This window comes from Mastigoproctus giganteus, chromosome 3 (genome assembly GCF_048544385.1).
Source record: "Mastigoproctus giganteus isolate SK-2022 chromosome 3, ASM4854438v1, whole genome shotgun sequence".
Lineage (NCBI taxonomy): Eukaryota > Metazoa > Arthropoda > Arachnida > Uropygi > Thelyphonidae > Mastigoproctus > Mastigoproctus giganteus.
In genome coordinates this window covers 164,063,666-164,087,294 of record NC_143577.1, presented here as the reverse complement: position 1 = coordinate 164,087,294, position 23,629 = coordinate 164,063,666, and the positions used below count along the sequence as shown (strand labels likewise).

The 23,629-nt window shown below is 36.0% G+C and overlaps 1 protein-coding gene across 1 annotated transcript in view; it reads right to left on the bottom strand.

The window, feature by feature from the left end:
* The window catches only part of LOC150088380 (phospholipid-transporting ATPase ABCA3-like), a 433,767-nt gene that overhangs the window by 294,234 nt on the left and 115,904 nt on the right, over positions 1-23,629 (bottom strand). The window contains exon 9 of the mRNA XM_090370142.1: positions 373-522. Within this exon, the coding sequence (XP_090226268.1) occupies positions 373-522 (150 nt within the window). The remainder of the gene's footprint in view (positions 1-372; positions 523-23,629) is intronic.

The following is a 23,629-nucleotide window of genomic DNA, read 5'->3' as shown; positions in this document are numbered from 1 at the left end:
CACTAAAAAAATGATTGAGAAAAACTCTACAGCACTTTATTTTCATTCTTCACTGTAATATTGTTATGTAAAAAAACATAATTGATTTGTTTTGAAGAATTTGAAGTCAAGACCATGATAAGGTGGAGGAAGAAATTCAGGAATCAGCTTTTGGAGTCAGCCAAATAGTAGTTTTACTATGACTGTAATGAGTGGCAGCATTTGCTATTTGTATCTAGACATTGCAATGGCTTGACACAGTCCTGCAGTGGTAAAACTATACCAACATCAGTGCCAACCATGAAAGTGCCAAAAAATTCAGGGGGCTCAATGGTTGGTTTGGTGTTAATTAATAAATAAATTATTTAATTAGTATACTTTATATTAATTTACCTTTTTCAATTCAAAAATTGCAATGGCAGGAGTTTTTCTGATAGGAATTTCTTCAAAATATTCTGAAAATATTCGAATATCATTAGCCGGCACAGTATCTTCTGAATATATGTCTTCTGCGGTAGTTTTTGCTCCAATCCAGTAGGATCGCTAAAGTGATAAAACTATAATCTTGAGTCTAATCATTAATTTTAAAAATATTTCTAACAACTGTTAAAAAAATAAAATAAATAAAAACTAAACACAACTAGCTCAGAAATTGTATTAGCAGCCTGCAGGCTTGATTCAGCTCATGAAACAATCCTACCAGGCACAAACACTATTTCATCTTCCTCTAGCCATACTAAAGCACTATCAAGTTTACTGTAATCATTATAAATATATAAATTACAGTTTACAAAAGCATTATAAGAATAATTACTCTAGAATGAAATGTGTAAAATCAAATAAGTCAAAGAATCAACTGATGGATGATCCGTGAAGATTAATGTCAACTTTAATACAAAGTGTGAAACTGGAAAAAAAAGTCTGATGCTAGAAAAAAATAATGATCCCATATGGGTAAACTAACCTTGGTTTATTCAAAGTAACTTCCTCCCACATCCACACCTTGCAGGCAATAATCATAAAGCAACTGGAATAACTGGTGGAAGGCTGTGACTGGTATACTGTTCAATGTTCTCATCAGAGCTCTTTGAATGGTGTTTACATCATTAAAATAACAGCCTTTCAGTGGTGCCTTGAGCTCAGGAACAAGCAAAATCTCACAGGACTAAGTCTAGCCAAAAGCTCTTGCCAAAAGCTCTTGAGCAATGAGAGCCTTGTGGCTTGGTGAGTTGTCATGAAAGAGGAACCAATTGCCGTCTTCTCTATACTGAGGATGCATGACAGATTCTCTGCAACAAATTTCAAAACACCCGATAGTAGGCAGCATTAACACGTTGACCATTGAGCACAAACTCTTTGTGCACAATTCCCTTCATAGAAAGCAATGTGCATGGTTTGATTTTTGACTTTTCTTGATGACCTTTTTTGCCTTTGGAGAGTTTACTGACTTCCACTCTGCACATTGTCACTACGGGGTCATACTGAAAACACCACATCTTATCACCCTTAATGATTGAATTCAGGAAGCTTGATTTGCTCTCAGTGGCCCTCAATGAATTCTCTGCAGCATTCAACTTGTGCCTATTGCTGACCATCTGCTAACGAATGTGGAACAAACCATGCACAGACCTTCATTTTCCTCAAATCCTTGGTTATTATTTGTCGAATGGTTTCTTTATTGATACACAGATCTAAATCATCCAGAGCGTTGCACACCGATCATTGGTAATGATTTGACTGGGCAAAAGTGCCCAGTCAAACACAAAACTTGATGTTTACGCTTTGTTCCATCGTCTGTCCAGACACAGACAAAAGAGAAACATACAGTTCAGCTCACACTACATTCTAAAATAGCAGCAATTTCCACTGACCTTGACTGCAGCGCTCAAGGAACAATCACACTTTCATTTCATGTTTAGTTCTAGTTGTTGTTGTTGTTTGGTTTTTAGGAGCATTAGCAACTAAGGCCATATTGCTCTGGGAATATGTGGTGGTCATTCCAACCTTTCCGCATCCTCCATATTTGGTGGCTCACAGGCTCGAACCCCGGTCTAATCAAGAAGCGTGTGCTATGCACCGTTGCTCCTGCCCACCTGGCTACAGAAGTGCCTTAGTTCTAGTAGATGACAGCACCAGCACTCATCTCATAACATCAGTCTCATTTTCCAATTGCCCCACTGTGTACGTGCTTTGATTATATTATAGCAATAACTTGACCAAAATATTCATCAACAGTATTAGAAATGGCAATTATGCAAGAGAGCAAGCCTTATAAACATCAGAAAAAAAAAAAAAAAAAAACTTCCCACATCACCTCTCTAACAATTTGTCTAGTTCATCCCTGAATTTGTTCAACCTACCTACTACCACAACACCAGATGGAAATTTGCCCCAACAGTCAACTACCTGTGGGCCGAAGGCAAATTTCTACAGCAACCATTTGTCCTCAATTTAAATTTATGCCTCCCTTCATGTGTGTTGTCCCAGCAAGAAGAAGGATGCCATCAGCATTGAGCTTACTGAATCCATTCAAAGCCTTAAACATCTCAATCAGATCTCCTCACAAATGCCTAGTCTCCAAATGCTGCAATTTGCTGAACTGAAGAACTTCATAAGAGCACCCTTTTGTCCCCCACTAATCTCATTACCCTTCTCCACACCCAACCTGACAGATCCAAGATCCACATCCTTCCTAAAATGAGGCATCCAGGCCTGTATGCAGTACTCAAGATATGGCCTAATCACTGCAACAGGATAATAACCTCCTTATCCCTGCTGACAAAATTCCTGTATATCATTGACAAAAAACCTCATGAACTGTTGTGGAAACAGGTTACCACAACAGTTCATGAGAACTTCATATCTGACTGCACAACTACCATCCTCCACAGGTGGGGGGATGGCAGTTGTGCTCCGAGAACTTCATGGCTCTGAGAACTTCATATCTGACTGCACAACTACCATCCCCCCCCCCCCACAGGTCTTTTTCATCCTCTACAACCCTGAGTTGGTACGTTAATCTGGGATTACTGCTACCCATATGGAGTATCTTGCATTTGTCAATGTTAAAATTCAATTGCCACTTCTCGTCCCATCTACTAGTTACAACAGAGATGATCCTAGCTGCCTTATTAATTTGATATGATTATTATTATTTTTTTAATCTTAATCTAATGAGAAGACCAGCAACAGTTGCGGAAAACGTTACTACTAAGTACGAAATTCAGCAGTAGACGTTTGCATATTCAAAATGATCTTCAATAAACACTTATTCCATAAATTGAAATTTTCAAATTAAAGACAACTCTGCAGTCTGACTGAAAAGAGTTTTATTTATTTAGAATATGTAATAGGATATTGTTACATAGCCTAACTTATCAGAAGCCACTTGCTTCCTTCTCCATAAGCAAAATTAAAATTAAGTTTAAAATGTGAACTACATTAGGAGCAATAATATAAAAATTCAAACTGATTTTTTATATTTTGTATATGTACCATTCTACTTTATACCACAATAAAGTAAAATAGTATATATACTTCTTGCTGGGGCAGAAGCACATGCCTACTGTCCTTGGTGCTTAGCAATCCTTTCTAAATCAGCATTAATAAACAGCAAGGTCAGTAGGTATGTATTCTCTCCAATCCAGTAGGTAATGGATAAGTATGTCATTTTACTTTAGTATACATTAACCTAGCACTACAGTTTAAGCTTATTATAATTCTGTCTCTAAAGAAGGAAACAAAGTAGCTTCCAATTCATTTGGCTATGTAATGATATAACAAATTCTAAATCAATTAAATTCTGTTCAAACATAATGGAGAGTGGGTCTTTAATTCCCAGCTTTAACATCTGTATTAACTAGGAGAAAAATTATACAGTGGAATCTCGTTAATACAAAGTTCAAGGGACCTAAATTTTCAAGTTTTGTAATAACGAGGTTTGTAGTAATGAGGTCTCCCAAAAGTGTCAAAATTTTGCCGTCTTTTTTTTTGGTACATACTGTATATCTAAGAATAATAAAAACTAATAATAATATCAAAAATAAATTAATAAAATAAAATAATAAAAATAAAATAAAAACAAAAGCCTTGTCTAACAATACATATTTTTTAAAGATTTTATTTTATTTGTAAGATAAACTAAGAGAAAAGCAATATTAATGGAAATGAAAATATTGTACAGTATATATTTTGATATATACAATATTTTAGTATCACAGTAAAAATAATTACAATTTTAATATAAAAGGAGACATACAAACCATTAACATTTTAATAAATTAATCTAATTTAAAGAAAGAATCCAATGTTGTTTGACAGTTTTTGTCTTATATGAATTTTTAACTACAGCACAGACGTTATCAAATGCAACAGTTGTTTCTTTATCAACATTACTGCAGGCCAACACATTCTCTATTATGTTCAATGCATTTTGGGCATCTTTTTTAGATGGCTGTATGTGTGCTTCTTCACTTTCACTGTTGCTGGTAACAAAAATATCATTGTTTTGTTTGGTACCCAGCAGCTCTTCTGGTGCTGGCATTGCAGTGGTAGCAACTTCATCATCCACCTTCACAAACTCTTCAAATTTGCCAACAAAATTCATATGCTCCTTCAAATTCCTCCATTCCTCACTGTTGCTATCACATTTGTCTGCTGGACCATGTTTTTTGATGATGTTCTCTCCAAATCCACTCTTTCTGAAGCAGTTGATTATTACACTTTTATGTAATACTTTTACAAGCAATAACAAGATTATGGATAGCATCTGAGACATTACAATGTGGGTGCAAATTTTCCCTCCTTCTATGTTGCTGATCAAGTACCTTATCAAGCGTATGCTTGATAAGGTATGCTCTCTTGAGGTTATAAATAATGCCTTGATCCAGTGGTTGCATTAAACTGGTGGTATTGGGGGGGGGGATAAAAACAACAGCCATATATTTGTCAACTTAAGTGTCTCGGCAGAATGTGCTGTACAATGGTCTAGAATCATCAAATGTTCCTTTTTTTCTGAAGCCATTCTTTTGTTGTTGTTGTTGTTGTTGTTTTGGTTTTTAGGAGCATTAGCAACTAAGGCCATATTGCTCTGGGAATATGCGGTGGTCATTCCCTGACCTTTCCGCATCCTCCGTATTTGGTGGTGACGGGCTCGAACCCCGGTCTAATCAAGAAGCGTGTTCTACGCACTGCTGCTCCTTCCCACCTGGCTACGGAGGCGCCCCATTCTTTTGTACAATTTTGATAACCAAGACTGAAAAATTTTGACTGCAAGCCAAGCATTTCTATTGGCCTCATAATCACAGGGAAGTTGGTTAACTGCTTTAAAACATCTTGGCTTGAAAAACTTACCAATCAAAAGTGGGCATAGTTTTTTACTACCATCTGAATTGCAGCATAACAGAACAGTGAGTCTTTGTTTACTTAATTTTCCACCATGAAAAACTCTCCTCGAACAGCAAATGTTTTGTTTGGCAGCAAATTATAAAATAAACCTGTCATCAAGATTAAAAATATCCTTTGCCCCATATTTTTCAAGGATGGACTGTACAGAATGCAACCAGTCTGTAGCCTTTTCTTTGTTGACTAATACAAACTCACTGCAAACATTTTGCGAAACCAAATTATTCCTGTCTTTAAATCTTTGGAGCCAGCCACTGCTGCCTTTAAAGTCGCTAATCCCATGTTTCTGAGCTAGATAATTTGCCATTTCTTGCAAAATTGGACCTGATATTGGCAAATCAGATGCATGCATTTGTTGGTACCACTCGAAAAATTTTGTTTCAAACTCTTCATGTTTTGCTCCACGAATTTGTTTCCTATTTTTCATCGCTGCTCCAGTGTCACGTACTTCAAGTCTTTTTCGGTTTTCAGTATTGTAGATAAAGTAGGTAAAGGGATGTTGTATTCCTTTGCAATATCCATTTTGCTTCTTTCCATCCTATCAGCCTCTTGTATAATTTTTAGTTTAATTTCCAGGCTTAATTCTGTCAGTCTACGTTTTGTTGCCATAACACTGCTAGATAAGATTTAATATAAACAAATTTTAAATTAATTTAAAGACACAAGTTCCTAAAAAGACATCAGCTCAGATAAAATGGCACAAAATATAAATTGTTGTATACGATAGCAAAAGACTCTGTGAACTGGAGTAATAATTGCAACTGACCTTATTCCCGAGGAGAGCGAGGGAGTGCATGTAAACAACTCAGAAAAACTTTTTAATCTTTTCTTAATTTAACAACTTCCCCTTCAGAAAGATGTTTTTTCAGAGTGCACTTGATGTTGCAGCTACCATAAACTGCTTTTGTTTACACAAAACTAATTTCTGACAAGTTAGTGCTATCCTTCGGGAAGTAGGGAGCCAGGTGGCCGGGGGCAATAATTGGATCGCTCTGCCAAGATTTGTATTAAACATACAAAATGACAATATTTATTTCTCATGGGGTGAAAAAGAACTTTGTAATGCATATTAACTGAATTTTGTAATAAATGAATATATTTACATAGAAAAGCCTATCCTTTAGCAGGGGAATGGTATGTGCTTCATATAAACGAGTACTTTTGTATAAACCGAGTTTGTATTAACGAGATTTTACTGTATATCAAAAAGTTAAACTTATTTTGCAAACTCTCTATTCAGCTATGTATATCAGTAAAGATTAGATTTAAATAAAAAACATCTAGTCTTACCATAAAAGGAAAATAGAAAGGTTTAGATAATCCAGCTTGAAAAGGCCATACAGTACTGACATACCAAATGATGATAGAATATATTACACACGAAACAATCATCATGCCCATTACCATAGCCAAAGTGATATCTTGAAGTTTACCATAAACTATGAAATTCTTCCAATGTAAGGTATGCCCTGTGAAATAAGTGAAAGGTTTTTAACTGTATATTATAGCAATGCATACAATATAAGTGACATTCTAATATCAAATGATAACAGAATATATTACACATGACACAATCATGGGTAATTTTACAATATTACCATAACCAAATATTGTGAAGTTTACCATAAACTGAAATTCTGCTTTCAAGGTAGGAAGCACTGATTACATACAGGTGGTTATTGTCCATGACTCTACTATCAGGGAAATGGGAAATTTGTTGTGCAAGGATAGATGGAATATGTTGTAGAGCAGATATCATCTTTTAAAGACACAAAGGTGATGTTATTGTACATATTGGCATTAATGATATTAAGAGTAGGAGATCTGAAGATTTAGTTAACAAGTACAGGGCACAATGCTTGGAAAAAGTTGCGAGTTAGGATTAAATTTGAAAGTGTTTGCAATTGTGCCAAGACATGAAAGGAGGGAGTATATGTTGAAAGCCTTATCAATCAATTTGGCCCTGGAGAGAATGTGCAAGGCTCATGGGGTAGAATTTTTCTCAGCACAGTCTGTGCTTGTTAACAGGAGAGACAGTTTTCACATGGATGGGATACAGTTGAATAGAAGGGGACAAGAACATATGCTGATGTTATTGAGGCAGTGATAGGCGAGTCAGAAAACTGCTATCTTGGGGGGGGGGGGATACAGAGACTAATAGCTTAACTAGAGTTGCAGTGAGAGGTGAAACTGACTCTTGTACTGCTACTATTGGTACAAGCAGCAGCCTGGAAAGTAAGTGTCTGGGACTTCAGGCCCTGCAGTGGGTCATCATAGAACAATAAATACATGGGCTGTGTTAGGATAACTATGTTAGGGTATTAAGAGTAAGAATATGTGAATGTATAATTGTATGTGCACTAATGCTACGAGAATTGTAAATAAATTGGATGAATACGAAATACTGAATTACATCATCAAATTCAGACATTGTAGGAATAGCAGAAACATGGTGTCACTCCGACAAGTGACTCTGAATTTGAATATGGGGAGAATAATACATACAGGAAGGTCAGGAGAGGTGGAGAGGTTATGCTCATAGTTAAGAAACATAATAAATCTAAGGCAGTGCATCCAGTTGACATGCATTACAAGTGCAATGCTGAGTCAGTTTGGCATGATATAAGTACCAAGAAAACAAAATTGAGATTAGCAGTGTGTCATAGGCCTAATGACTGTGATGAGTATACTAAATAGCTATACAGAGTGGACCAGCAAATCAGAATGTCTCACAATGGGAGATTTTAACTTTCCAGATGTCAAATGGAATTTGTGGGTCACACACACACACACACACACACACACACACACACACACACACACACACACACACACACACACACACACACACACACACACACACACAAAACAAGACTTTAGTGGATTTCTTGGATGACTGATTCTACAGCAGTATGTTAGAGAGGCAACAAAAGGAAGCAATGCAATATACTTGATCTGGTTATCAGCAGTGATTCTTCATGCATTAAGAAGCTGCAGGTAAAAGACTCACTGTCTTTACCTAAAAAAGGGTAAAGGGAAAGGCTTTTGCTTTTGTAAGGGTGACTACAGTGGTTCCACACAGTTTTTAAATTCTGTGCAGTGGGACAATCTAACGACATTACCATCAGTAAATTCTAAATGGGAAGTAATCAATGAAGCTACTAGGTTTTTCATACCAGCAAAGGAATACTGTTCAAAGCTTAGAGCTAAATGGATATCAGATGAACTACTGAGACATGACAGAGAAGAAAAGTGCATGGAATGCATATAAATTATCAGGTGATACAGAAGCCTATGATAGATATAAATTAGTCTGTAATCAAGTCAGAAAGGAGGTTAGGCAAGCTAAGGCAGATTATGAGAAGTCTCTAGCAAAGAATGCAAAGAAAAACAGCAAAGACTTCTATGCTTATATTAACACTAGAAGGAAGAGTTGAATCACATTGCTCTACTTGATGTCTATGGATTAACTGTTGATGATCACCCTGCTCAAGCTGTGGACAATTTGAATAGGTATTTTGCATCTAGATTCATTCATGAGGAATACTTTATGGAAGGAGATGCCAGAAGTTTACCAAACTCTGACAAGGAGCTAAATGACTTTGTGATAACTGAAAGGAAAGTGAATGAGAAATTGTGAAAGATTAACATAAAAAAAGCATCTGGGATGGATGGAATCTATCCAATTATATTATTATATTAGGAAGGCAGCAAAGGAGGTGAGAAAACTCATAACCATAATTATGAGAGCATCCTTGGATTCAGGAGAGGTCCCTACAGACTGGAGATGTGTGAATGTATCCCCAATTTATAAAGGGGAATCAAAAGGTGATGTGAGTAGTTACAGACCTGTTAGTTTAACATCTGTTCCAGGAAAATAATGGAATCACTAGTTAAAGAAATAAAGCAGGACCATTTGGACATGCATGCAATTATATTGCACTCACGGCATGGATTTTTCAAAGAGCAGTCTTGTCTAACCAATGTGATTGGATATGATGCAAAAAATAATTTTGACATCATATAATTTGGATATCAGGAAGGCTTTTGATACTGTTAATATAAAAGACTGCTATACAAACTGGAGCAATGTGGCATTAAGGGAACGTTACTGTATGGATAAAGGGCTGGTTAAGTGGAACAAGACAGAGAGTAGTCATGAACAGGAATTGCTTTTAATGAACTAATGTTAATAATGTTCCCTCAGGGTTCAGTGCTGGGCTCTGTGTTGTTTTCAATATTTATCAATGATATTGATGAAGGTATATCAAGCTTAATGTCTAAGTTTTCAGATGATTCAAAGGTTGTTGTTGCAGTATCTCACCCTGATGACTGTTGTTAACTGTAGTTAACAACAGTCATCAGGGTGAGATACTGTAACAATATTTAGGAAAATTTGGTCGATGCACTGAGAAATGGCAGTTTAATTTTAATATAAAGGTACTGCATATTTTTAGCAATAAATCCAGAGTAATTTATCAATTGTGTGGTATTACACTTGGGTAGTGGAGAATGAAAAACCTGGGGCAATTGTACAGTCAGATATGAAATTCTCTGAGCAGTGCAGTGCAGTGCAGACATTCTACCAGGCCAACTCATGGGGTTTTGTCAACGATATACGGAAACTTTGCTAGCAGGGATAAGGAGGTGATTATCCCTTTGTTAGGACATGGTTAGGCCACATACTGTATATAAGTCTCAAGGTCTCACTTGTTTTAAATTTTTAACAACTGGCTCACTAAAAAAAACCAACACCAAGAATATGTGTCTATATATTTATTGTAAGTTTTACTGATTTACAATAATTAGGATTACAAAAATTTCAAAAACAATAATAACATATTCCTTTTTTTATTGTTATTTCCATATAGCCAATTAATTCTCACAACATGCTTTCATTGACTTTGCCAAGATCTTGTTTCCGTAGACAAACTATGGTTGCAATTTAACCATGATTTGACAAATGCAGTTGCATCCCTATCGACTTTCTTTTCCCAATAAATTTATTCATCATTAAATCCGATATGTGATCTATTGTTAACCTATTTCTAACCCTCATACATGTGTTTGTATGAAGGTGAGAAATTTTTGTTGGAAATAATATTCCTGTAAAATTTCTAGCAGAGATAATCTCTACACAGGCTGCCATGTAGGGAAGGTGCAGGAGAAAAGAAGCACAAAGGATCTCGAAATAAGTGTGCCCCAGCAAGATTTTCCCTGTCATATACAAGCTTATCACTCAAATGCCACTAGCCATTGTGGATTCAAGTGAGTGCCATTCTACAGTTTGTAGCCATTGTTGGTTTAACAAACAGCTCGCAAAATTCTTGAAAATTTAACAATCGGCTCACTCCAGCACAACACTGGATGTAGATCTGCTGGAACAGGTGCAAAGAAGGGCAACCAGATAGGTGAAGGAAACAAAAGGGTGCTCTCAGCTAGAAAGGCTTCAGTTCTGCAAATTGCAGTGTCTTAAGAATAGGCACCCTGTGGGGAGATCTGATTGAGGTGTTTAACGCCTTAAATAGATTGATTAAGCCGAATATTAATGGCATTCTTACACTTACTAAGACCACACACACACACACACACACAAATTCAAGTTGGGGAAGAATGGTTAGAGGATAGATATGCAGAATTTTGCCTTCAGCCAGAGGGTGGTTGATTGTTGGAACAGGCTTCCATCTGTTGTTGCAGAAATGGATGGGCTGAATAAGAACTAAGCACAGAAGAACTAGACAAATTTTGGAGGGTATGGATGGGTGAACAGTGTAGATTTTTTTTTTTTTTTGTCCCTTACTATATAAGCTTGCTTTCTTGCATCATTTGCCATTATTACTATTACTAATGCTAATATAAGCGAAATTCTAACACTTACACATTAATTGCAACATATTATGGATGCCGACTCCTCATAGAAAATGCTCGTTCCATAGTTCCTTGCTTCTTTTGCTATCTCAGAAGCCCCATTTACAAAATAGACTGCAAATGTGGCAGTACACACACACATAGGAGAATCATACAGAAGACTTAGTTCCAGAATTAAAGAACACAAAAAAGAAGTTCAATATGGGAGGATACAAAATCTGACAGAGCCCTGCATGTGTTCCAATGCAGAGGACATATGGTAATTCAATAATTCTAGAATCCTTTATACAGACCCCAGTACAACAAAAGAAAGTTTAAAGAAGCATTCTTTATAAAAATGCTTGAGGTCACTTCTGTAAACAGAAAACAAGCGGTTGAAATACCGGAAGAACATCCTATCTCACATCCAAACAAGGTTTGGGTCCATCAACCTCAAAGCTAAAAATTCACCAAAAAATCATTGGATCCAGGATATCCTAATTGGCATCCGACTTGGTATCCTATACAGGAATTTTTCTAGGAAGTGATTATTCCCTTGTATAAGGCAATGGTCAAGCCACACTTGAGTACTGTATACAGGTCTGGAGGCCTCATTTCAAGAAGGATGTAGAGCTGTTGGAACGAGTACAGAGAAGGGCAACAAGATTGGTGAATGAACAAAGGGTTGCTCTTACGAAGAAAGGCTTAAGTTTTGCAAATTACAGTGTCTGGAGACTAGGTACCAGCGAGGTCATCTGATAGAGGTGTATAAAGCCTTGAATGGTTTGAGCATGCTCCGTGCTGATGGGATTCTTCCTCTTGCTCAGAATAATCACCTAAGAGGGCATAAATTCAAATTGAGGAAAGACAGATGTAGGATAGATGTGAGGAAATTTGTCTTTAGCCAGCGGGTAGTTGGTTGGTGGAACAGACTTCCATCCCTTGTTGTGGAAGTTGATAGCCTAAACAAATTTAAGGCTCAGCTGGACAGGTATTTCAAACGAACGGAGGAGTGAAGTGGAAGTTTTCTTTTTTTTGGCTGATGCTGCATAAGCTTGCTTTCTTGCATCATATGCCTCTACTAATGCTAAAAAAAAAAATTCTATTGTGGGCAATTAATTAGAACATTTCATGTATAAATAAATTTTTGATGGCTCCTCTTGCCAGAATATGTCAGAATTGAGACATTTGACAGGAGCCTGGCAAAAGGTAAGAAATTCTGATTAACTCTAATTTCAAATTATTCAAATAGAACAGAATAGATAAAAACTTATAATGTAATAAATAATATGTAATGTACTATGCATAAATTGTATATAGTAATTATACACTAGAAGTTTTGTATATAGTAATTATACACTAGAAGTTTTGTATATGTAATTTTAATTTTAACACAACAGTAATTTGGTTTACTCTTTTTCTTTCTGTCCTTAAAAAACAACTTATGTACGGTCTGAGGGTGGGTTCCAGCAAGGTTTCCAAAATGTTATCTTAATGTATAGCAATTTAGTTAATAGCTAAATAAATTATCTTAATATTCATGTGGTATACAAGTGGGCATTACATAAATCTAGATTCCATGGAAAACCACCACATAACATCCTTCTCCAACTGTATGAGACATGCGATGCTCAGCACAAGCATCAGCCACACATGGTTGTCCAACATATGATGACTCCACAGAATGGGAACACTTAACCACGTTGGCTGTTGTTGAGCTGCTAACACCTGCATATCTTGGCCCCACAATCATTCCCCATTTAAAGTCAAAAAAGGTCTAAACATAAAACCATCCTTCCTTGCAGACACTCAAAACCGATTGCAACCTATATGGACTACTATCTTATAACAGCTTACTGACTTTGAAACTTCATCAGCATTACAGAACCAGTCCATTCCTACACAAAGGGTGTTTTGCTAATGCAAAGTCAACTCACTGTATATGAGAACACAGATTTAAATTAAGAAAATACAGCTACATACTAAAGATAAAAAAATCTGTCTTAACAAAAGAGTAATTGGCTGCAGAAATAAATTTCCACTAAGTTTTATGGAAATGGGAACCTTATGTGGGAATCTTAAATTTAAGAGGAACTGTACAAATATTTACACAAAATAAATAAAAGAAATGGCCAAAGAAGATGTGTTACATTTATTAGTTGGTTTTTTTTTCTTGCTGATAACTTAAGCAAAGCTTTAGTTATCAGCAAGAAGAAAAAAATAACTTTTTGATATTGGCAAAAGTATCATATAATTTTGCCAATATCAACACCAGTATCTAAATGCATTGTAAATCTACATGCAAGACTGATTTTTTGAAGTTTTAACTATCGCATGAATGAAATGTATAAAACTTGGACTGTTTATATGGGAATTCTAAATAGAATCCAGGCATAGATTTGCCAACATTCAAGTATCTTTTCCAATGGAAAAGACTATAAGTACTCCTCTTCCTCTATGTGTCATGTAACATTGCAGACATTATCTTTCTTTCAAGTCACATAATTTCACTTCCATTCAGAAAACCAACTGAGAAAACCATTTCAGAAAATTGATTGCTTCAGCTAGGTTCTCTTCAGAAATCCAGCTTAGGCTGATGTACAAAAGCTTACTGTTTTTCAACATTTCATTGAATCTTCATAACAGAAGAGTCAAATTTTAATTCTTTCTTCATTTCATTCTCCCAAATTAATCATACAGATTTTAAAAATGAATTTGATTATATAGTACCAGGAACAAGGTATTATATGATACCATGTATCATTTACCTGGTATCTGAATTACCCTGAATTACTCTATAGGGTAAATTACCCTGTATAGTAATTCAAAAGGACTTGAGCACTTTTAGAACTGTATAACTTTTATTTTTCTGTTAAAGACAAAACCCAGGTACTTAATTACTTTACCTCCCAGTATGTTTCAACTGCTGAAACCACCAACTTGGGATACTGTGATAATAAATTAAAATGCTAAACTCTACAAGTGTGGGAAGGGTGCAGTGTGTGTTTTGGTTTGAAGAAAATAATTTAAGTGTGCAATGTAAATTTAGAACATTACAGTAATATCCTCCTGCTGGGTACTGTATGTTTCAGTGGCAGGTGTGACCAGACATCCCTGATTCACAGAAAGAAAAGTTGGTGCTTTCACCACTAATGCTCGTACTACATTGAGAGAGGCATATGTCTGCAGTCCAAGCAAATCAATTTATCATGCTAGTCAAATATCCTTCAAGAAAAATTAAATGATAAGGTTCCATGCTTGTGAAGGCATCCTCTCTCCTGATGTGAACAAGGTGAAAGTCTGCTGAGTGCAATGTCCATGTAACTGGAAAAATTAATAAACATAATGTGAAATTTAGGGATCTGTGATTGAAGGGCGTGTTCATGACAGTCCTAAATCAGCACTGCACACTGAGTAAGAGAAAAATTTTTATACTGGCAAAAAAAATGTTGCAAGTTACAGTGGAGCAAATAAATGTTGCAAGTACTTTATTGTGTACCTTGATGTGCTGGAACTTTCTGCCCTCCCAAATTCATGAAGACTATTTAGAGGGAATACCGTATTCCACAAATTGTAAAAGACTGAGTGAACTGACTGGTTGGTCATCATGTTCTTTGGCCTTCATACCTATAGTTTTTTTTTTTTTTTTATGAAGATTTCTAAAAGACAGTTGCTAGAAACAATACTTGCAACACACTTACAAGGGACTTAAAATCAAGGGACAGAGGAGCTGTTTTTAGAAACATAACCACATGCTGGAGCAGGGTGGCCATAATTTGAAAACTGGTAAGCGGGACAACTTGAAACGAAATGTGTAGTATGGCATTTTTTCCTTCAAAAAGTAAAACAAAAATATAAAATTACAATTAAAATACATTTTGTTATCAATCAATCAATCATAATATTTATTTGTTATATGATTGTTGTTAATATGTATTTGTCCTATATAAACTATAATATTATTTATAAGTTATTTTAAAAATAGCAAGGAAAACTACTTTTACTTAATATATTTTTCTTTAGATTTCACTAGTTTTAAAATTTCTTCTCCTTCTAAAGATTTTTAAAAGTTTTTAAATTCTGAACAGGACATGTTATAGTTTTCTTTCACCATAAATTCAGCTTCTAAATTTTCTAATAAAAGACAGTTTCTCTCTTTCCGCCACGCAGTTAACTCTTTCTGATGAAGTATTTGAATGCGGAATGCTTAATATGGAGTTACACTTTGAGGCATATTATTTGCCTCCAGAAATTTTGAGAAAAATTCCACTGATATTTTTATCAACACGCATTTTCTTTTCTTCATTACTTCAAATTTGCCGACCGGGCTAGCCGGGTGGGTAAAGTGCCTGCCTGGCAACCCAAAGGTCGTGGGTTCAAATCCCACCTCGGGCTTGGATCAAAGTACTGCAAAAACCTTGGAAGGTGCATTATGGCGACAGAAGCCGATGCACCAACAACTACCAAAAAAAAACTTTAAATTAATGCATATACATGTAATTTAAAACAACAAAGATGTTTGTTTGTTTTTTGGTTTTTAGGAACATTAGCAACTAAGGCCATATTGCTCTGCAAACAACAAAGAGAAAAAAGATTTCTCAATTCTCATTTTTTTCTTGTTATTAGAATTAATTTTTAACACATCCGTTAGATTCCAATAAGAATTAATTAAAAATGTGTAAAATCAATAAATTAACAGTTTCTTTCCTCTCTTATCAGGACAAATGATGTTATTATCGGGAAGCGGGACTTGAAGTTCTAAATTGGGACAATCCCAACCATATCGGGACAGTTACCCACCCCATTCTGGAGCAGCTGTGTACAGAAATGGAGAAGGTGGGATGTGTGTTGTATCACTAGTGGGAGATACACAGAGATGCAATAACTGTATCAAAGAAAGCAAACAGTGTTTGATTTTTGTCTTGAACAGAAAATAAAAAACTGTACAGTTTTAAAAGTGTTGAACTACTTTTGAAAATTGCTTGCAATATTTCACTGTATAATACTGTTGTATCATACAGCACAATAATATTACAGGCAGCAACATTTATGATGTTTATGAACATCTAATTTACAAACTATTGATTTTACTACAAAGAATTTTTGACATCACAGGGTTGATTTACAGACTCAAAGCTCAACCTTACAATCTTTTTTTTGCAACTTTAGCAACTCCACAAGTCATCTCTTTTTGAAAATAAAGTGAACAAGAATGAAATACAGTCTGTCCTCGTATAGCACGATAGTTGCGTTCCTAGAAAACCTCGTGCAATGCGAAATCGTGCAATATAAACAACAGGCCCTATGGGAAAAGTAGGGTTAGGTGCCGACCACCCAAGATTGAACACACATTTGGAACCAAAACATTACCAAACAATAAATAATCGGGTAATTTTAATCGTTATAAAATGTAAGTATTTTATAACGATTAAAATACGTAATAAAAATATTATAATAAAGTATTTTTAGTATTTTTAATACTAAAAAAGTATTTTTTACGAATAAAATACGTATTTTATTCGTAAAAAAATTATTATATTAAATAAAATAGTCGTAATAAAATACTTACGTATTTTATAATACGTAAGTATAAATTATAATACGTAAGTCGTAATAAAATATTGCTAATGCTTTTGCTTCTATCGTAAGCAAACTTGTTTTTTATTTGATTTTCTATCCAAACAGATGACAGCCGTTCCATCTCTTCTAATTCTTGTGTCTTAATCTAATGGATTTTAATTACACTGAGTTGTTCCTGCTATGAAAGTTGTTTTTATTTTCTCTGCATTCTTTGTAATTCTCGGCGTTGCCTGATTTAGGTCTATAGCACGTGCAATATCACATGGCCTTTCATTTCGCTCAAAGCGTTTCACAATTTCATATTTTTTCTCTATCGACAGAGGCGGACTGGCCATAAGCCTTACCCGGAAAATCCCGGTGGGCCGGAGGCCGGTGTGATTTTGGCCATAAACCGCAGTATGAGGCCACTATAAATTTTCCCGGTTAAGAATTTTTGATCCAGTCCGCCTCTGTTTATCGATATTGCTTTTTTTTCTTCTCTGAATCTGCAGTATCTTAGCCAGAACGCTTCCTTTTCACACCTTTTAAGTATTTTACTCATTTTTAGGGAATAAAGCACAATTATAAAACGAGGAGGCACACTTGATACACATAAACAAAGCTGCGCGCGTGTAGCAACTGAATAAACAACACCGTAAAGGCCGAGATACACTATTAACACCTCACATTTTACTAAAGCACATTTCTGGGGGTTACTACCATAAAACAATAAAAACAATTTCCATTTGCGTTTCTGCTAGTGCAATCTGTTATAAACTGGTAGTAAACTCCATCTAATTATTGTTATTGTTATTATTATTAACAGCTACAAAACAGCAAACAACGTGCCTGAGGGTGCAGCTACAAAGAATTATTACGTAGCTTCAAAAAGCTTGGAGTATACATTTCCCAAAGTAAAGAAAAAAGTATATGTACAGATAAAATAAACTAAATAAATAAAAGGACTCATCCGTCCTATTTAAGTGAACAGGCAGAGCACTGGTATTTCTTCACACACAATCAGAGTCTTAGAACTTAAAAGAAGAGTCTATTTTAAGTCAGGTACCGGATGAGGTTAGCAATTTCAGTTGCCTCTTGAAGTGTCCGGGGGTACCAAATATCTCAATATTTGCTTTGTTCATTGATCTTGCAGTCCTGTTGTAGAAGTTGTAGTATCCATAATTTGTTCTCGCATAGGATGGTTTCAGTAGTGGATGGTTTCTTAGCGCTCTTGTCGGAGCGTTGAAATTTATTTGTGAGACGAGATGAGGGCAATTCAGGGTACCATTTATTAGTTGGTTAAGTAGGAGTAAATCGGCTTTATCTCTTCTTTTTTCCAGCGTTTCGAGTCCAAAGAATACACACCACTCTTGGTAGGATTTCTCATAGTATTCAAGGCCACTTTTAAAGCAAACGTACTGGATTGCTCTCTTTTGAATATTTTCAATTTCTAATTTTTGGTACGCAACATGTGGGGACCAGACCTGTGAGGCAAATTCTAGGGCTGGCCTAACACAGATTTTGTAAAGAAAGATGAAAAGTGCCAACTTCTTATCCATTTTCCAGTTGAAAAGACTGTTAAGAATGCCAAATTTTAAATGTCTGCATGCATATATATTTCTGCTTATTATATACACTAGTATTTATACAAAATTTTAAAAATATGTGTGTATTAGATATAATCCTACACTTTTTTGATATTTTTTTTCAAAATTTTATTTCAAATTTCGCATGCTTTACATCGTACTTATCTTTGTGAAATGGTGAGGAAATCAGGTAACAACTCAGCATTGTTATGAGCTTATATCAGAGCTTGAAAGACAGGGTGGATGCTCTTGAAGGATTTAAATTGAGGGGCCCATCAAGCTCTCAACTGCCCACATCAAAGCCAGAGCGTGAACTTGAACTTGAACATCATGCAACACAGCAGCAACCCCCAAGGCAGAATGCGCTGGTCCCAAAGGAACTAATTGTTGTAGGTAACTCTACTCAGGGAAACAGGCAACATATTGTGCAAAAAAGGATAGATGGAAAAGGACCAGGGTATGTCTACCAGGAGCATTTATGGTTTATGACGTTGTAGGGCAGATATCATCCTTTAAGGGCACAAAGGGTGATATTGTTGTACATTGGCACTAATGATATTAACAGTAGGAGACTGGCAGAATTACTTAACAAGTACAAGACGATGGTGAAAAAAAGCCGCGAGTTACGGTTGAATTTGAAAGTGTCTGCAATTTTGCCCAGACACGATAGGAGGGAGTATATGATGAGAGCCTTGTTGATCAATTCAGCCCTGGAGAGATTGTGCAAGGTTCAAGGGGGTAGAATTTTTCTCAGCCTGGTCTGTGCTTGTTAACAGGAGAGCCTGCTTCTACAGGGATGGGATACACTTAAATAGAAAGGGTGCAAGAATATTTGCTGACAATATCGAGGCAGTGTTAGGTAAGTTGGAAAACTGCTAGCTTGAGGGGGGGGAATACACAGACTAATAGATGAACAGCAGCGGCTGGCAGAGGTAAAAGTGATTCTTGCACTACTTCTATTGAAATGCAATTGAGCAACACCCAGAAAAGCAAGGTAATGGGAATTTCCAAGACTACTGGGAGTCATAGTGGAATGAGTAAATACATGGGCTGTGTTAGGGTAACTAAGGATAGAAACAGGTGCATGTATACTTGCATGTACACCAATGCAGGGGCTCACATCTGGTGAATATGGGCTTGGCACACCCAGGGTCCTGAGCTGGATATCATCATTCTTCTCTTTCTTGGTGATTCCCTTCTATTTTTGACCCCCTCCCTCTTCTCTCTCTCTCTCTCAGGGGTAACTCAGAATTTTTTTTTTTTTTTTTGGCTGGTGCAGCAAAAGCCTCAGGCTTCCTTGCACCATATGGCTAATAATAATAATAATAATAATAATAATAACTGATTGAAGTCTCGGTTAATTCTTTTCAGGAAACCTAGTTTTTTGCTAGCTGCCTTTACAATGTTAGAGACATGGACATCAAAGGAAAATGATTCTTTAATAAAGATACCTAAATTTTTGGCTGTACTAACTTTTTTGATTGCCTTGTTGTTGATACAATAAGAAAAATTAAGTTTGTTTTTCTTGTGTGCATTAGCAAAGCTCATCAGCTCACACTTGTTTTCATTGACTGCCATTTTGTTCTCCTTCAGCCACTGAATAACTCGTTGAAGAGCTTCGTTCAGGATGATGCAGTCATTGGTACTGCGAATTACTTTATAGATTTTTATGTCGTCTGCAAATACGTTGATCTTGATTTGGTAGGCTCCAAGGGTGCTTGGCAGGTCGTTGATGTAGATAAGAAATAATAGCGGGCCTAAGGATGAACCCTGTGGGACACCAATTTCAGGACTGAAAGGATATGAGGTTTGACCTTTAAATGTCACGGACATTTCTCTACCTTCCAAGTAGTTTTCAATCCAGTTTAGTGCTTGTCCTCTGAGACCATAGTGATGCAGTTTGTTGATTAGTCTCTGATGGACTACCTTGTCGAAGGCTTTGCTTAAGTCAAGGAAGATGGAGTCGACTTGTTTTCCTTCGTCAAGCGCCTGGGATATGTTCGAAACAAACGAGATCATATCTGTGCAGGTGGAACGACCCTTGATAAATCCGTGAGAGTAATCTGACAAATTAAGTTTCATAAAGTTAAATAGCTGCTTCATTACAATGGATTCAATTATCTTTGAGAGTGTATTCAATTGACAAACTGGTCTGTAATTGTTGGGTGAGGATGGGTCTCCTTTTTTGTAAAGAGGGGTAACAATGGCCTTTTTCAGTTGAACTGGATAGATTCCACTCTCAAATACCAGTTTTATTAAGTGAAGTAATGGCTTTATAAGTGTAGTTCCACATTTTTTCCATAAGACAGTAGGGATACCGTCCGGGCCTCGTGTGAGATCCTTTTTCATACTATGGATTGTGCTCAATAATTCTGCTTGGTTTATTTCAAATACTGTTAGGGTATCAATGTAGTTGAGAGGAAAATTTTCGTTACCTTCCGTCCCGTCATCTGCTGTATCTGTTTTGTAAATTTCTTCAAAGCTGCTAGCAAGGTAGTCTGCCTCAGACAAAGATGACAATTCACTGGGATTTGCATATTTGCATAATTGCATTTGCTATTATATCGATAGCTGGAATTGTGTTGGTTTTTACGTTATTATGGTGAAATGTGTTTCCCCTTCACTGATATAAAACACATAAATACATTTTCAGAATCTTCTTCATTCCTATCGTGTTGCGTTCGGTTGGGGTGATTCCGCGTTCGACTGCCATTTCTTGTAAACACAAAGGCGAATTGTGTATAAGCGAATTCGGTTCGTGTTATATAAGATAACGTTCCCCTATTTATAAATCGTGTATGATCGAATTCGTGTAATGTAAACACGTGTTATACGAGGACCGACTGTACTTTCAACATTCTTTACATATACTGTACACATACAATGTTGTACAGTGATAGTGGAATTTTTTTTTGAAAAATTAATTGTTACAATGGTATTTATCATAGAAGAGCTTTTTCTGATATTGTAACAACCAGAAACTTTAGAAAAGAAACAAAGTTAAAATATATAAATAAATCTCAAATCTAGCAACCTTAGAACCAGATCATCAGATTTAAAAATGAAACCATATGGACATGGTTGTATGATCTTACTTATCACTGCATTAAAAAATACTTATCACTGTATTAAAAAATACAACTATATTTGCAAAGCTCAACATATACACTTGTAAACAGAGAATGCATAAAAGATACTGTAACAAAGATGTGAAAATTTGTTTCTAGTACTTATTCTTCTAATTATATAATTAGAGGTACAGGAAAATTACTTCCAATTTATGAAATAATTCACTGAAATGCATTGCATTCATACATCAAATGATTAAAGTTCAAAAATTTAAAGGTTTTAACTGTAAAATACCCTTGGCCTTCATAGCCAAGTGATCAGGAGTGGGAGTGCAGTAGCACACGCCCTTTAAGTAGACTGGGGTTCAAGCTCCTGACTTGTAAATATGGTCGATCTGCCAACCAGCACTGCACCAGTGTGGCAGATTATGGTCCATTTCCCTCAACATGAATTGTTGACAAGGCTTCCATCGTGCAGTAGGTTGATAATAGCTGCAGTAATTATCTTTCTTTGCTCTATCCAAAAAGAATTTGTTAAGCAGCCTTAGTTGTAAAACTAATATTTGTTATACAAAACAGTCCAACCAAATACAATTTTAAGTATTTCATAAATTAAAAATTTATTTTGGGCACTTGTAACTGATATAACTTGATATCAATGGTTCAACTGTTGATGATCCCACTCAGGAAAATTAATGAGTATTTTCCACCTTCAAATGTTCTCTTGCCAAGAGAGATTAGAAGTCAGAGTAATCCCCAAATGAGATATATCATTTTGCCTAGAAATTGGAGTGTCACCAAAGATGAGCATTGGAGCAGAAGAATCCTTTTTGGAGATATAACACAAGACTGAGTTTTAGAAGGATAGAAATCAAAGAAGTTGTCTTTGCGCAACTGGAGAATTACCTGGAGATTGGCATTTAAGGAATGGGTAGTGGATATTCGAGAAGTTGAACTTGAATGAGCAGGGCAAGTTTTCTCAAAATGGAAAGTGGAATGCAATATGCTATCATTGGCAAAACTATGGACAGGATTTCGAGTCAATGGAAAAAGGTCATTAATATACAAGAGGAAAAGAGTGGGGTTAAAGAACTGAACCTCGGAGACACCAGCATTAGTGGAGAAGTTAGAAGACAGAGAGCCATCTACCATCACCCTCAGTGTAGGTGAGGGTGACGGTAGATGACAAAAAATACTTGGCAAACCATAAGATGGAAGCTTGTTTAGAAGACCTTTATGTTAAACACAATCAAAAGCCTTTGAGATATCAAGAGCAACTACTTGTGTTTCACCGAACTTATCCACTGAATTTGTTCATAAATGGGTAACATAGACTAGAATATCACTAGTGGATTGACATTGACGGAATCCATACAGGCGATAGTTGATCACAAGGTTTCTAGTTTAACAGTTGGTGGTTAATTGATTTCTCCATTAATTTAGAAGTAGAAGTAATTGCAATGGGATGGGAGGGATTTGTCACCCTTTTTAGGAACTGGCTGGATATGAGCAAATTTCCAAGCAGAAGGAAAACACCTTTGGAATAAGAAAGTGAAAAAAGGTGACAAAGACCAGGAGTAAGTTCAGGAGCACAGGTTTTGAGAACAAGTGGAGAAATACCATCAGGACCAGGAGCTTTCTTATCATCAAGATTTGCCAAAATACTTCTGACATCCTTTTGATGGAAGACCACAGGAGGCATTGAATGGAGCATGTTGGGAATGGTGGGAGGTGTTTTACCAAAATCATTAATACATGAGTTGATAGAAAAATGGGATGCAAGCAAGTCAGCTTTATCCTTGGCTGAAGTGACAATGGAACCATCTGGTTTTGACAGAGGTGGGAGCAGAGATGGACAAAAGTCGCAGCCAATAGCTTTGGCAAGAGACCAGAATGCTTGGCTACCATTAGGGCAAGAAGCAAGTTTTCTACTGTTAGCCTGTTCAAAATCTAGTTTGGAATGTTTAATAACTGTTTTACAATTGTTGCGAGCTTTGATTTAGGCAGAAAATGAAACTGAAGAATTCGAAACAAGCCAATTATTATATTATTATATATTATTATATACAACTCTTGAACAGCCTTAGCACATTTAATGGAAAACCAAGGTTTAGATAAAGGACGAGATTTTAAAGTGGAGTGTGGAATAAAGGATTCCATTCCTACAAGAATAATTTCAATGACATG